Below are 16,182 nucleotides of genomic sequence, written 5' to 3'. Positions count from 1 at the left end.
TTAACATTTTTCCTTCATCCCTTAAAATATGTTCCAAATTTTTAACTCCTCTCAGTCCCCATAACCTATACTCTCTAGAGTCTCGTCCTGGAGGAAAGGCCAGATTACCCTGTAAAGGCAAAAGATCAGTTATCATTGGATTCCCACATAAGAGTCGCACAAGCCAACACCATGCCATCGGTAATGTGTTGAATAATAAACTTGAACAAATATGAGAAGGCAATGCCTTCCGTGCACTATGTAATAATGCAAACACATCACAAGGAGCAGGGTGGGAGACAGCTGGGGTTCTCGTTTTGCATATTGCCAAATTGGACATTATGTGGTCTCCCTCGACGAAGCACAACTTGGTAAGCACATAGGGGTGAAACCTAGTGATTTCTTTGGATTAAACCGGGAAGAGAGTGTCACTGTCTCTGGGTTATATCAGGTGATAAATACACTACTCCCGGGTAAAGATTTTGCTACATGTCACAGGGCTCGGGAGGTGGATTTGACTGTTGAGCTGGGCGCTTGGGATTTATCTGTTAATATTAGGGCTCCTTTTACTCAAGTGCACCATGTGTTTTAGCGCACACTAAACTCTAAAGCCCCAATTATAAGTCTATGGACATGTTAGCATTTAGTGCGCACTAGAACATCTAACGTGCCTTTGTAAAAGGACCCCAAAGTGTTTGGTTAAAGGAGAGTTATAGAATTCTGTTCTGTGCTTAATTTACTCAGAAGCAGTTATATTATAGTGGACACATTCCATCTCCGATCTGTCTTAAATGTGGCCAGATGAAAAATTCCTTTGGTCATGCCTTTTGGACATGCCACAAAATTCAGCAGTTTTAGCTGCGAGTAGTGACCTACTCTTTGGGTAATCTAAGCGCAGTTCTGCTCTTTTGAGTAGGCAGATTCGGGATAGTTAGTATTAGATGTTCCTGCAGCATTTGGTCGTATGATGTGTTTGATTACTCGTGAGATGGATAACCTGGACATACAGGCCTCAATTGACATTTTAACACATATTTTCCCACAGCCTAAAACAGCCTTCCTTTACAAGCTAACCAGATGGAACAGCCTGGACTTTGCTATCTGTGAACATATGTATCCTTTGAAATGCTAACCCAGTTGACCTCTGCTACAAAGTTTTTGTCTCCATTCCCTGCTGGGAGGATACTTCTCCAAGGTTCTGCTGAACTGTTATCAGTGCTGTATGACTTTATATGCCAGGCACCCTGGACTTTATATGCCAGGCACATTTATAATGAGCAAGGATCCCTGCAGGATGATGTGGGTGTAGAGAGATGAGAGAACTTGGTACCAAAACATTTTGCTACCTGTCTCTGAACCGAGTTATGGGAACCAAGCAGCTGGGTTGTTGAAAGGTCACCCTGGCCAACTTTCAGCATACAAGGATGCCATCCTGAAGATGCACAGAATTGTAAAACCACAAATTAGCATCTGCATGCCACATCCTGAACTTTTCATTTCTTGGACACTTTATGCCCGTTCTGACATTTTGCTGGACTTTATATTTTCTTCAGTTTTTGCTCAAGACATTATTTCCATGAAGGACTCATTATTTTATCCTGTATTTTATTTTTAAGTTACCCCGTTATTCTTTCCTGCCATGTCATTATTTTCTTTTTAATGCTTTCTTTTTATTTTGATTGCTTGCCTCTTGTATTTCCACCTGAATGAACCACATTTCAAATATGTATTTCTTGCTTTCCTAGGTTTTAATTTGCAATGACCCATGTGTTATATTGATTGCTAAACTTGTGCCATCCCAATTTTCATGCTGTGTACGATGAATCAAAGTTCTGCATTCTGCATTTGTCCTGTGCATCTGCATTTGCCCACTGTTTTTTTTTTTATTGTTCTACTGTTTGCTTTTTGTGCCTACATCCTCTGGTTCTGGCATGTACTGTTGTTCAGTTTAGATAGCTAGTTGGGTGGGCTGCCCCTCCTCCACGCCTTTGTTTCTTCCTCTCTCGGCTACCCTTTGTTTGGAGGCCCTCAGTTGCAGTTGTTCAACTTGCAGTTCTTCAGCCCGCCAAGAGGGGACTGAGATGGATAACCTGGACATACAGGTCTCACTTGTGTATGCTGGACACTACAGATGTTTTAACACATATTTTCCCACAGCCTAAAAAAGCCTTCCTTTACAAGCTAACCAGATGGAACAGCCTGGACTTTGCTATCTGTGAACATATGTATCCTTTGAAATGCTAACCCAGTTGACCTCTGCTACAAAGTTTTTGTCTCCATTCCCTGCTGGGAGGATACTTCTCCAAGGTTCTGCTGAACTGTTATCAGTGCTGTATGACTTCATATGCCAGGCACCCTGGAAAGCCATAAAACATTTATAATGAGCAAGGATCCCTGCAGGATGATGTGGGTGTAGAGAGATGAGAGAACTTGGTACCAAAACATTTTGCTGCCTGTCTCTGAACCGAGTTATGGGAACCAAGCAGCTGGGTTGTTGAAAGGTCACCCTGGCCAACTTTCAGCATACAAGGACGCCATCCTGAAGATGCACAGAATTGTAAAACCACAAATAGGAACTGCAAGGTGATAAGGATCTCAAAGCTGGAGGAAGAAAGTTCACCAAGAATTCTCTGTTTCTGCTCGGGCACCCCTCCTGGGGGGGGGGGGGAAGTGAGAGAGGCGTGGATTGAGGGGAGGAATAGTTAGATATACATTTTTGTACCAATAGGGAATTACATGACCAGAATTCGGGGATGTGCTTTTTGGAACAAAGGAAGAATTTATCTGTATAAAAACATGTGCATCACAGGTAGAGCCAGAGAGAAATTCACTTGGGTATGCCAGCAGGGACATGCGTAGCCCCCTGCTAGGCATATGGGTGTAAATTCTTCTCTCCATTGCATATTCTGAACTGACAATATATTTTTCTGCTATGCCTTTGCTGCTGTAATTTTGTAAGTTTTTATACTAACAATAAACAAATATCTGTTTTTAGAACATTCAATGCTGTCTTGTAGTCATTCCAATGAAGTAAACAAAGCAGCCTTTACTTGCAAATGTATCCTGCAGAGCTGGATAGTGGTGGATCCCCCAGCGTTCTGGTAACCCTAGCCTGGAACATTATCAATTAGCAAACAGGCTGAGTTTTAAATTTCAATGATTTTTACTGATGACTTCACAACAGAACAGCAATAAAAAAAGACAACCATTCTTATCCGGTTTTTTTGTAAGTTACGTACATCCCATCCCATCCCCTCCCCCATCCCCCGCTGTTTTATGTGAAACTCTGCAGATAGCAAATGACAAAAATATAACCCAACATACAATAATTCCATAATAGCGCCAAACAAAAAAGTACATTGTAAGAAAAGAAAGGGGAAGGGATAAAATTTATATAATGTACCAATGATTGTTTATAAGTGATATATTTATTGTTACTGTGAATGAATATATTTTACACTTAATGTAATTTTGAAAATGAATAAAGAATATTAAAAAAAAAGAAAAGAGCAGAGAGGTTATGAGTTTAAATGAATGAATGAATAAATGAACTGTATTCTTTTTCTCAGGAACAGACCTACTGTATTAGCAGACTTAAAAATGGTGGACTTCTGTTCCATGATGCTGCTCCATATTCTTACAGCTCATCATTCAATTCAATAATTTCACCATCTGTAAGGTATAAGAGGAAACATATTAAAACTTTGCTAGGATGATTACTTAAAAAAACATTTCAGAAATCTTTTAATTTAAAGCATAAGGAAGTTACATCAGTTCATCATAATGCTACACATATTTATTCCTCAGTACTAACATGCAGTTCTCATTCTCCAAGGTATTACTTTAACCTTATGTTTAATTGGGGTTTGGCTTCGTTAATAGCTGAATCTGGGTTCTTTTTCACAGGGTAGTTTTGGACAGGACTCGCCCTACCAATGAGCAACTGTGTTTCTCACACACACATGACCCCACTTTTTGGCTCCTACTGACTTATACAAAGGAGGCCCCAGAATGAGTTTCTGCACATGGCCCACATCCCTCTACTGCCACCCCAGGGTTTGGGTTTTGTGACTGATTCTGTTTGAGCACAACAGGACTACGGTTTCCGTTAGTGTAAGGTTAATCCATTATGCTAGAGTGGGTGGGTTGAATTTTGCATAGTTCTTTTATAGTTGAGTATAGCTATTCCATATGTTTGGCTTTGACTGATATCTCTGAATATGATTGGAGTAGAATGGGTACAAGTGGATCGATAAATAAATGGCAGATGAGCTTCAATGTAGAAAAATGTAAAGTTATGCACATAGGGAAAGGGAACCCGATGTACAACTACACAATGGGGGGATGGTACTGGGGGAAGACAACCTAGAAAAGGACTTGGGGGTTTTGGTAGATAGAACAATGAAGCCAGCGGCACAGTACGCTGCGGCCTCAAAAAAGGCAAACAGAATGTTGGGCATTATCAAAAACGGTATCACTACCAGAACCAAGGAAGTTATCCTTCTGCTGTATAGGGCGATGGTGCAACCGCATCTGGAGTACTGCGTTCAGTATTGGTCGCCGTACCTTAAGAAGGATATGGCAATTCTCGAGAGGGTCCAGAGGAGAGCGACAAAAATGATAAAGGGCATGGAAAACCTCTCATATGCTGAGAGGCTGGAGAAGCTGGGGCTCTTCTCCCTGGAAAAGGGAAGACTTAGAGGGGATATGATAGAAACTCATAAGATCATGAAGGGTATTGTGAAGGTAGAGAGGGACAGATTCTTCAGACTAGCAGGGGCAGCAAAAACTAGAGGGCACTCAAAAAAACTGAAGGGAGATAGGTTCAGAACAAATGCTAGGAAGTTCTTCTTCACACAGAGGGTGGTGAACACCTGGAATGCGCTTCCAGAGGATGTGGTGTAGCAGAGTACGACTTTGGGGTTCAAAAGGGGATTGGACGAGTTCATGAAGGAAAAGGGGATCCATGGGTACAATTAGAGGGTTACTATACAGTACAGAAGGCTGTAAATTAATAGAGTAGTAAAGAAATAGATCACTACAGGTCATTGACCTGGGGGGCCACCGCGGGAGCGGACTGCTGGGCGTGATGGACCTATGGTCTGACTCAGCAGAGGCAATGCTTATGTGCTTATATGGGGGAAGCCACTGCTTTCTCTGCATCGGTAGCATGGAATGTTGCTACTCTTTAGGCTTGGGCTAGGGACAAGTGACTTGGATGGGCTACTGGGCATGATGAACCGTTGGTCTGACCCAGTAAGAATATTCTTATGTTCTTGTGAGTAGGAATTACATCATGTTGTGGTATTTTAAAAAAAAGGTCCCAATGAACCTATTCTACTTCTCCTACTTGTGTAGTGTAAGTTAACCCCAGGAGGGATTGAGAACTCAGGAGGAGAAAAAACCTAAATTGAAATATCAATGATTGAAAGGGGTTTTAGTGTCCCCTAGGAAACAGGGAGGACCCCTAATGGGAAATACTTCTAGATTCCTTAACCTTATAGCTGCCAATCAAAGGAGAATATGGTTCCATGGAAGAGATTTGATCAGATATCACATTTGTTAAAATCTCAGAGAATTATCTACAAAGTGTTAATGTTAACTTTCAAGGCCTTCCATCCAGGCATTCCTGAATACCTGATAACCTGCCTGCCTCCTGTGTACATAACCAGCCACAGGATATCCTAGGAGGCCAGAGGTTATACAAATGATGCTCAACATCAAGGACCTATTCCAAAGAACTTACCTTAATTTTGGTATATTTTGCTGTACTCCACTCTAACCACTGTGGAGCCCACTGGTTGCTATACCAGTGTGTCAAACTGGCAGGGATTTGAAAATAAAATAAACAAAAGGAAAAGGTTTGAAACAAACTGTGGTTTATGTGCTTTTGGATATTACTATGAAAATGGCAAGGCAAATTTTACTAAATTGGTGTTCAGGAGAGGGAACTGATTCTGTAAGGGTCTTTCTGTTGGAAAAGGTTCCTTTGGGAATTGGTTCCCAAGAAATTCAGACACAGAGAAAACTAAAAGTAGAAAATATAAAAATCCTAAGTAGGATGAGGGATTCCATACAGGAAAAAATACTAGTCCTGTGTGTATGCCCTCATAACACAGACCCTAGGAACCTTAAAGAGGAAATTATAGCAGACATTGAGACCACACCCTGGAAAATTCTAGCAGTGAACGAAGCTTGTGGTCCCTTAAAACAGAGAGAGGATAACACTCTAGAGGAGGAAATCATTGAATTCTTAAATTAGCAAGGCAGAACACTAGCTGACAATAAACCAATGTTCAGGCTCGGAGAAACTTTCTAGTGACACTTCCTCCATTATACTAGCAATAGGAAGGGTACTAGAAAATAATCAAGACTCAAGAAAAAAAAACCTGTCTATAAGAGACTAAGAACTTTTTCAGGCAGACTTCCTGTGACCTGGAGAAGGTGATTATAAAAATTAGATGGAGCAAGCTACCCAGATGGTGCAGGTCCGGGAGTACCCTGCCATGGAAAAAAGAAGGCAAACAGGCAAAAACCTAAGGGGTCCAGCTATAGAGATTTTTAGGACTGTAAAAGCTGAAAATCCCCAAGCTTCAGCTGAGGAAGAGTACATTTTGCAAAAAAGTAGGCCTGACCTGTATTTTAGATTTAGAAGCACATGTCAAAAAGAGGGAGAATAACTTTCAGATTATCTCTGGAGGCTAAAAGCTGTGCTCAAGATAGTAGTCGGAAAGGATAGCCTAGCAAGAAAAAACTCTGCCATGATAGAATAACTAGTAAGAGGTGCTCCCCATGCTGACAGAATGATCATGCATCTGAGGCTCCATGAGAAGTAAAAAAAAAAAAAAAAATTTGTCCTGGGTTTTTATACTTGCTCAAAGAGATCATAGATGAAAAGGAGCAAGAGGCAGTAAATCTGGCTTTGGTAGGGGCAAAGAAAATCCCTGAACTACCTGCCAGATGAATAATGTGGCTTGCTTAACAGAAGCTTGAGGAAGGGACAGCACTCCAATCATCATCAATACTAATGCTATCTTGTTAGGGAGATTCGCCCAAAGTGCCAGGAGATGGTGGGTCTTGACTATATCAATGTGTTTAACTAACTATCCACTACTCAAAGAGGCTTATTTTAAAGCACTGCTCTCAGGCCCATGAAGAAAATTTAGACCATTTAGCATGCTTCCCCCAAACCATTAAAACTGCTGCCTGGAATAGTAACCTCAGTTACCAGCCAAGTATAGCTTACTCCGAAGATGAAGAAGTAACAATTGATGATGGATGCTCCTCTTGAGAGTACTCTCTCTGGTGGATTATTAATACAAGAGAAATTTTTTTCCGACATGTAGTCTATGTAAGAAATTAATGCAAGAATGAAATCACTTTAGAAAAGGGATCACAAATAGCCAATGTATATAGAGTGGAATCCATCACTGCAGGCTGTTCTCAGAAAAAGGCATCACCACCAAAAATCAATCCATCATTGTACATTTTTGGGGACTCACCTCTTCCTTCTTATCAGAAGGATAGATTGATACAGTAGCTCTTAAACAGAAGCAATGCATTCTCAACATATTTTGCTACTATTTGGATTTTTGCTAGGTACTAGTGATCTGGATTGGTCATTGTGAAGACGAGCTACTGGGCTAGATGGACCATTGGTCTGACCCAGTAAGGCTAGTTTTATATCTTTATGTAGGCTTAGCCAAAGAAGTAGAACATCCCATACCTCTGCTATGATCCTCATCCCTTCAAGGCAGTTGGCACCAGGAGACATAGATGATATTAGAAAGAACCGATGAGAGCTATTGGATGTGGGAATCATCAGAGTCTCAAAATCCATATGCCTTACCTATAGTGACTAAGAAGAAGAATGGGTCTATACGCATGCGTATAGACTACCAAATATTGAACAAAAAGACCAGACCAGACCAGTACACATTGCCAAGAATTGATGATGTGCTGGACTGTCTAAAGCAGGGGTCTCAAAGTCCCTCCTTGAGGGCTGAAATCCAGTCGGATTTTCAGGAATTCCCCAATGAATATGCTTGAGATCTATGTGCATGCACTACTTTCAATGCATATTCATTGGGGAAATCCTGAAAACCCGACTGGATTGCGGCCCTCAAGGAGGGACTTTGAGATCCCTGGTCTAAAGCATATACTAAAGCTAGACTGTCTAAAATGGTTCTAAGTTTTAAACTTGAGGAGTGGATACTACCAGATACCTATGAAAGAGAGTGATAAAGAGAAGAGAGCTTTCATCTGATTACTGGGGTTTTACTAATTTGAACGGATGCCCCAAGGAATCACAGGAACTCTGAGTACCTTCCAAAGATTCATGGAAAGGATGATTGGAGACATGAATCTCCTGAAGTGTTGGTTTACCTCAATGACCTCATTGTGTTTGGAAGAACATGAGGTGAGACTGATGCAGATCTTTGACAGCCTGGAGACACAAGGGCTCAAGCTGTCATAGACAAATGCCAATTCTGCCTGCCTCAAGTGAAGTATGTGGGATACATTGTGTCTGAAAGAGGTATAGCTATGGATCCAGATAAGATTGCAGCAGTTGCCACTTGGGACAGATTACCTACTGATTTGAAAGCCCTCAGATAATTCCTACGATTTTATGGCTACTATAGAAGGTTCATACAAAATTATTCAGGAATAGTATCATCTATTGACTGAGCTCACAAAAGGTGACCCGCCTGAAAAGAAAGGAGGAGGCAAAACCCAAAAGTCATGGCTACCATACGTCAAACCATCAGAACCTTTTGGATCCAGATGGACATAGAGTGTGAAGAGACTTTTAAGAAGATTATCCACTGTTTGATGGAACGCCCCAGTGTTGGCTTTCGCCGACAGTTGACTGCCCTATATTCTGCATACAGATGTTAGCCAAGAAGCTTTGGGTACAGTATTGTACCAGGAGTATCCAGACCAGAGAGTAAAAGGCCTATCACTTTTACTAGACAAAAATTATCTGAACCTGAAAAGAAATATCCAGCTCACCAGCTGGAATTCCTGGCATTGAAGTGGGCTGTAGTAGACAAAATTCATTACTATTTCTTTTAGAAATTTCAAGGCCTATAATACCTGATATTCCCTAAGGACCTACCCCTGTGACACCAGACCTCTGACCTCCCCCTGCTTCCTGCTGTTAATTATCTTTCTTATCTGTTATGTAAATTTATCTTTCCCACTCCTATTGTATGAATGATCTCCTGGTCTGTTTGATCTGCTTTCCTATCATACCAGTTGGCATTCCTTTCCTAAACTTTGACTAGCTCATGAACCATTTAGCCCTACACTGCCAATTGTAGCAGTATAGTAAATCTCAAATAAATCAATGTGAGAACTCCTGAAGTTAGAAAGAAGGAAGCAGAAGGGGGGGGGCAGGACAAGCAGAGAGCAAGAGGAAGAGCCCTAGCCTAGAGAGAGAGAGGTCCCTAGCCCAGGGAGAAGGAAGCCCTAATGAAAGTCTATGTGGATAAAGTGTGGAAAACCACTAGCCAGAGTGTGGTATGGGTAAATTGTCTGTCTAAGCTAAGACTATGTTTACTATTGGAAACCATAATAAAATGCTGTGTTATTGTTGAAAAGAGGCTGGCTCAGAAACTCTGTTTTGATGGAATGTGGCTACTAAAAAGAAATGCAGCAGAAATGAGCTGAACTATACCAAGAGATGTCCTGCCTTTGACAATGTCTAGCCAGTTTGATAGGGTTTAGAATGGGTTAGATTTGTTAGAGGTGAAATATGATTAGAGTTGTTTGTTCGGGGGGTTTAAAAAAAAAAAGATTTTATTGCATTTTTAAAGTTAACAATAAAAGCACATAAACATATATTTACAAGCAATATATGATATATGCATATCTATATAGATAATTACTTAAGTATGCGGTCAAGCTGCAAACTACACAAAGATTTTTTAAAACCTCAAAAGCGGTTACAGAAATTGTCAAAGGGTGCCCAAGTTTTACAAAAGTGTCAAGAACAGTGCAGGGCATTTAGCTTCCTGCGCTAAAAACTGCTATCGTGGTTTAGTAAAAAGGGAGGGGGTATATTTGTCTATTTTTGTATGGTTGTTACTGAGGTGACATTGCATAGAGTCATCTGCCTTAACCTCTTTGAAAAAACCCTGGAATATAAATGATAATTAACATTTTCTCTGCGTACAGTGTGCTTTGGGGTTTTAAAAAATTTTATTGTTCGTAGATCATTTTGACTTGGTCATTTTAAAAGTAGCTCGCAAGCCTAAAAAGTGTGGGCACCCCTGACCTAGGGCATCTTATACTCACCCACTAGTCCTGCTTAGTACTATCTGCAGCAAGGGACAATACCAGACTTTACAGTCAACAGTCCAGAAGTATCAACGAAGAAAAAAAGTTAATCAAATCATGTATTTTTTAAATGAGTATCACTAATGGGCAGACTGGATAGACCGTTCAGGTCTTTATCTACCGTCATTTACTATGTTACTATTTTAACTAAACGGTTTACGGCCTCTTTTACAAAGCCGCGCTAACGGCCCCGAAGCCCACAGAGATTTAAAGGGCTTCGGGGCTGTTGCCGTGCGGCAGCCGCTAGCGTGGCTTTGTAAAAGAGTCCGTTTGAGCAGTAAATCTTCCATCAACGGGCTCAACTTTGGTGACAGCCCTTTGATGTGTGCAAAAAATATTCTAAGATATTCAAGTAGCTCTGTGGTACTGTCAGAAGAATGCTGTGGCAAAACAGTGCATTTCAATTTTTCAAAACAATTTTCAGTTTACTCTTTGGTCTAATTTATGAAGAAAATATTTCAGAAGCAAGCAAAAAACCCAAAAGCAGACATAAATACAGTCACTTTCCCCCTCTTTTACTAATGCGTAGCGCGGGTTTTAGCACCGGCAGCGGATTGTAACTGCTCTGACGCTCATGAGAATCTCGGACAGAGTGGGAGCCAGAAGGTTGGGCCATGGGGGTGGGTGGGGGAAGCTGGTTCCCAAGGGTGGGGTGGAAGTGCGCCAGTGGCCTTCGGGGGGGGGGATATCTTTTGGGGATGGGGTAGGGTGGGAAGGAAGCACGCCAGTGACCTCGGGGTGGGGGGGTCTTTATAGGATGTGTAAGGAATCATCCCAGTTTCCCTCACTTTGATATACAAGCACTTTGGTTTACGAGCATGCTTCTGGAACGAATTATGCTCGCATACCAAGGTTCCACTGTATACAAGATTTTGTCAACTAAAAATAAGGTAAGAGACTTTTACTAAAAATTAGCATATGTTATCTGCAACAAGGCCCATAGGAATAAAACGGCTCCTGTGGCAATCACAGATAACAGATTAATCTTTAGTAAAATACACAGAGTATTCATTACCCAGTATGAGCAAATCCTGACCATTGATCAATGGGGACACCTAGTGGCCAGACCTAGAGTGCACATCTACTGGATTATGGAGGGAATCATGATTCTCTGTGGCTTTCTGGACAAGGAACATAATGGACGTGGTTCACAGTGAGCATAGAAAAAACTGGGAAAATGACACACTGAGGTTCTATAAGGAAAAGCTCGAGCAGTTATATATTTCATAGCTGGCTGCTAAGTTTAGATGGGAGTTTTATATGGTTCAAAGTCAATCGCGTGCGAGACACCAGTGCGCCGACAATGGAGGGCAGACAATTCAGCTCCGAAGTGGGGTGTGAGTGGGGAACTCCCCCACTTTACTGCATAGTGTTCGCGCAGCTGTTGGGGGGAGGTTTGGGGGGTTGGAACTCTCCATTATAGAGAAAACGGAAAAGAGACAGACTCAGAATTACTCCCCATTTTCAAGTCATGGCTCCTGGAAAAACAGGGATTGGAAGGCCCTTGTGATCCTTTTATATGTGAGAAGTTCAAGACCAGGAGCTGTGTCCTTGATCAGTCTTTGCCCTTTATCTCAATTGGGGCTGGGAATCAAACCCCCCTTTGATTTAATGGTCTAAGATTCCCCTCCCAGTGTTCCCTATATCAGAGATGAGTAACGTCAAGTCACTGAATTAACTTAAGGCTTCTCCTTTCTGTCATGTTAGTCAGCCTTAGCCCATCCCCCATTCACTATGCTTGGCTTGCATACAGGGATTCTGGCTTTATTTCTGCTTCTAACCAATCTTCACATTCATACATCAATTACTCATTCATTAAATGGTCCCTCAAAAGGATATAAATATCTTCTATGCTTTTTGGCGCCAGTATTCACAAGAATATAATGGCCACATGACTATTCAGCTAAAGTGGCACAGGAATGAATAAAATGGTCCCAGTATGTGCAGAGCTTAATTCTGTTTTCTTAGCTATACCCCACAAAGCTGCATGTCCATTTTACATATTTGGAAGAGGCTAAAGAATTCTTGAATCACATCCCCCAACCTCAAGAGCAAAACATGGCCATGTCAGAGCTGGTAGAGACTATTTTACGATTGTTCACAGTTAATAAATTTATTCAATTTCAACTTTTCGGTCCACTTCATCTTTTGCTGTACTGGTGGCTTTATACTTGGATATTCAATGCCAGGCTATAAGTCCAATATACATCAAGTTTCAAGTTTATTTAAGAATTTTATAAACCGCCCAATCGGTCTTCTAGGCGGTGAACATTACGTTAAAAACTTGTATGGGGTAACTATACATCCGTGACCATTTATTTTTTTCATCAAAAGGGGACATCTATTAATTATCAGTCCTGCCCCCAATCTCGCCCTAGCCCTACCCCAATCCCACCCTAGCCCCGCCACAATCCCACCCCCAATTTCTTCCATTCATTTTTCATGTACACATAATATATTATTAATTCTTAATGGTAACCATAAAATTTTTAAAAACTACAAAGCTCACTATATAGAGAGAAAATGTTAATTATCATTTATATTTGGGGGGTTTCAAAGATGTCAAGGCAGATGACTTTAAAACATGCAATGTCACCTCAGTAACTATAGAAAAATAGACAAATATAGTGCAAAATATCTGCCGTCATCTACTATGTTACTATGTAAAATATAGACAGCAGATATAAATTCTCAAAACTGACATATTTTGATCACTAAATTGAAAATAAAATCATTTTTCTTACCTTTGCTGTCTGGTGATTTCATGAGTCTCTGGTTGCGTTTCCTTCTGACTGTGCATCCTTTCTTTCATCTCTTTCTGCACTCAGGCCCAAGAATTGTCCCTTTCTATTCCCTCCCTCTTTCCTTCCTATGTCCTTAGTGTCCCAAGTACCTCCTTCCTATGTCCTTAGTGCCCCCAGTTCCTCTTTCCTATGTCCTTAGTGCCCCTTCTTATGTCCTTGGTGTCCCTTCCTATGTCTTTAGTGCCCCCAGTACCTCCTTCCTATGTCTTTAGTGCCTCCTTCCCATGTCTTTAGTGCCCCCTTCCTATGTCCCTCACTGCCTTCCACACTTTGTCCCACCCCCACCCCCGAAGCCAGTCTGCTTGCCTGCCTACCTACCTCCTTCCCTCCCTGCCGCGTGAAAAAAAGCCTCCCCCCTTCCTTTCCCCCGGTCCGCTGCTATCTTACCACCCTGCTGCTGCTGCTAAAGCTGACACGAAGTCTTCTTTCTGACTTCAATTCTGATGTCGGAGAGGACGTTCTGGGCCAGCCACTCACTGCCTGCCTGGCCCAGAACGTCCTCTCCGACGTCAGAATTGACGTTGGAAAGAAGATTTTGTGTCTGCTTTAGCAGCAGGGCAGTAAGATAGCAGCGGACCGGGGGAAAGAAAGAAGGGAGGCTTTTTTTTTTGTGCGGCAGGTAGGGACAGGAAGTGATCGCCTGTCCCGTTGTCCCCAAGCACAGCTTCAGGATGCTGTCCCTGAAAACGGGACATTTCGGCGTCCCGAAGCTGTGTGTGGGGACAACGGGACAGGGGGTCTGAAAACGGGACGGGCCCATTCAAAACGGGACGTATGGTCACCTTAAATATACAACACTTACTTGGACAAATGAAACCAAATAAAGATAGGACTGTGCTAAATATTTTCCTTTAACCTACTTTAAGTGCCTACTCCGCCCCCAGATTTTCCACAATATAGCCAGTTTGTAGAAAAGAGATTAGAGCAGATATTGAGTGGTACGTAACTGGACAATGCCGCTGAATGTCCCCAGATAGCCCCACACAGGTGATTTATCAGGCAGGCAGGATATGTCTTATGATGGTGAAGTCTGCTTTAAATCCTGCCACTAAAGAAAATGTGCCTATTCCTAAGCCAAGGAACTTGCCCATTAACTCTGTTCCCAGTGCTAAGGACAGACAGGCAGGGCAGAACAGAGTGGGTACGGCAGAGAAGAACAGAATGCCTGTTCCAGTCCCCCTATAATTCCATTTACAAATCTCCTGCTAGCTTCTCAGGTTAGATCTCAGGTCAGACAATCTGGCACAGCAAGGGTTAAAGAAAGAGGTGTGGTTGGAAAGCAGAATGTGCTCAGAGCACAACTGAAGGTTTTACAGCTGGATAAATCAAACACATGGAAACAATCAGGAACTTGGAGGGAAGTAAGAACCTCACAGAGCAGGGAGCATGAGGGTAGAAACTCAGCCTCATTGCCTTCACCTGACAAACCTTCTACCCCAAAACACAGCCATGCTGACAGAACTTTACTTGCCAGGCAGAAACTAGCTGGAAGGAAAGGGCTCTCTCAGCAGACCTGGCCAAACACTGCTCAAGAGCAAAGTACACTTCCACCTCCGTATTCACGAATTCCGTATCTACGGATTCGCTTATTCGTAGTTTTAGATCAAAAACTACATTTTCATTTTTCAGGCTATTTTAAGCCCTGTAAGCCCCCCCCCCCCTTAAGCCTTACCTGGTGGTCTAGTGGGTTTTTGGGGCAGGAACGATCTTCCCACGTTCCTGCCCTATGCAGATCGCTCACAAGAAATGGCTCAAGAGATTATGGGAGCTCAAGGCAGCCATTTCCTGCGAGCGATCTGCATGGGGCAGGAGCGTAAGAAGATCGCTCCTGCCCCGAAAACCCGCTAGACCACCAGGTAAGGCTTAAGGGGAGGCTTTCAGGGCTTAAAATAGCCAAGGGAAGCGGGGGTTAGGGGCAGAACTAGCCCGAATATTATTTGCGGTTTTTTAATATTTGTGGGCCGGCTGCCCCGAACCCCCGCAAATACGGAGGGTGAAGTGTATGTCCATTGCTTCAGAGGATGAGGAGTCCCTTATAGAGACAGAGGGAGATGCCTTTGAGGGGAAGGAAATGGAGTGGAGCCCCGAAGCCATGGATGATATATCCGAATTAAGCATGAGTCAGTAAAGCACTGTGTGGGGGAAGGGAATGAAGTTTGTTGTATAACAGAGGATGGTTTAAAGCAGAGGTCTCAAACTCAAACCCTTTGCAGGGCCACATTTTGGATTTGTAGGTACTTGGAGGGCCTCAGAAAAAAATAGTTAATGCATTAAAACCACACAGACTTAACAATACTGTGGGTTGGAATTCCTTTTTTTTGACGGTTGTTTTTACAGACCCTTCATTGAGATCTTTAGTCAGCATCATCAGCTGACGTATGACATCATTTGAGCAGAGCATAAGTGCGCATGCATGGCGTTCAGTAAATTACCGGTGCCATTTTTGATATGCAGTAGCAGTTAATCTGAACGCAGTGAGTACTATTTCTATTGAATGTTTTAACAGCTACTTTATCTATACTTTATATGTGATTGCACTTTATTCTTTTGAAGTTTTCAAAAAACGTCCCCCGATGTAGCCAAATTTCGGCGAAATGGGTCCCGTCGGGCTCTTCTCAGCATTAAAGATAAGTGCATTAACGTTATAGCTGATTGTTTTGAAGAATGACAAAGTGCCTAATCCACTGAATTTAAGTATTTTTTTTTAAATCAGTTAAAAGAGGTTTTTGACTGATGATAAAAATCCTGTCCCTGCTATTTACCACTTTTGAGTTTATATTCTTTGGTGGTGCAGGAATCTGAGGTCTTTTCCTCTTAATAATAACAACAAATTTTCTTAGTTGTGTGTTGAAACCTGTTCCTGTATTGGTTGTACAACATTTGAGGTTTCTATCCATTCTCGTATATTTTGTAGTGTTTCATTATTAAAGAAATGACAATTTTGCATGAGGTAAAACTCTATAGTTTATAAATCTTTCCTTTTGGCTAAGTCTTAATAATAATATTGTAATTTATAGCTAAAGAGACATATGATCAAGAAACTTTTTTATTTTACTTT

At 41.8% G+C, this 16,182-nt stretch overlaps 1 protein-coding gene across 1 annotated transcript in view; it reads right to left on the bottom strand.

Annotated features, from left to right (window-relative positions):
* Window positions 1-2,644: 2,644 nt before the first annotated feature.
* LOC117359121 (butyrophilin-like protein 2) overlaps window positions 2,645-16,182 on the bottom strand; it is a 37,128-nt gene continuing 23,590 nt past the window's right edge. The window contains exon 5 of the mRNA XM_033941314.1: window positions 2,645-3,651. Within this exon, the coding sequence (XP_033797205.1) occupies window positions 3,617-3,651 (35 nt within the window). The 3' untranslated portion in view covers window positions 2,645-3,616. The remainder of the gene's footprint in view (window positions 3,652-16,182) is intronic.

The sequence above is a fragment of the Geotrypetes seraphini genome, chromosome 4 (genome assembly GCF_902459505.1).
Source record: "Geotrypetes seraphini chromosome 4, aGeoSer1.1, whole genome shotgun sequence".
Classification (NCBI taxonomy): domain Eukaryota; kingdom Metazoa; phylum Chordata; class Amphibia; order Gymnophiona; family Dermophiidae; genus Geotrypetes; species Geotrypetes seraphini.
This window is presented reverse-complemented; position numbering and strand designations above follow the sequence as displayed.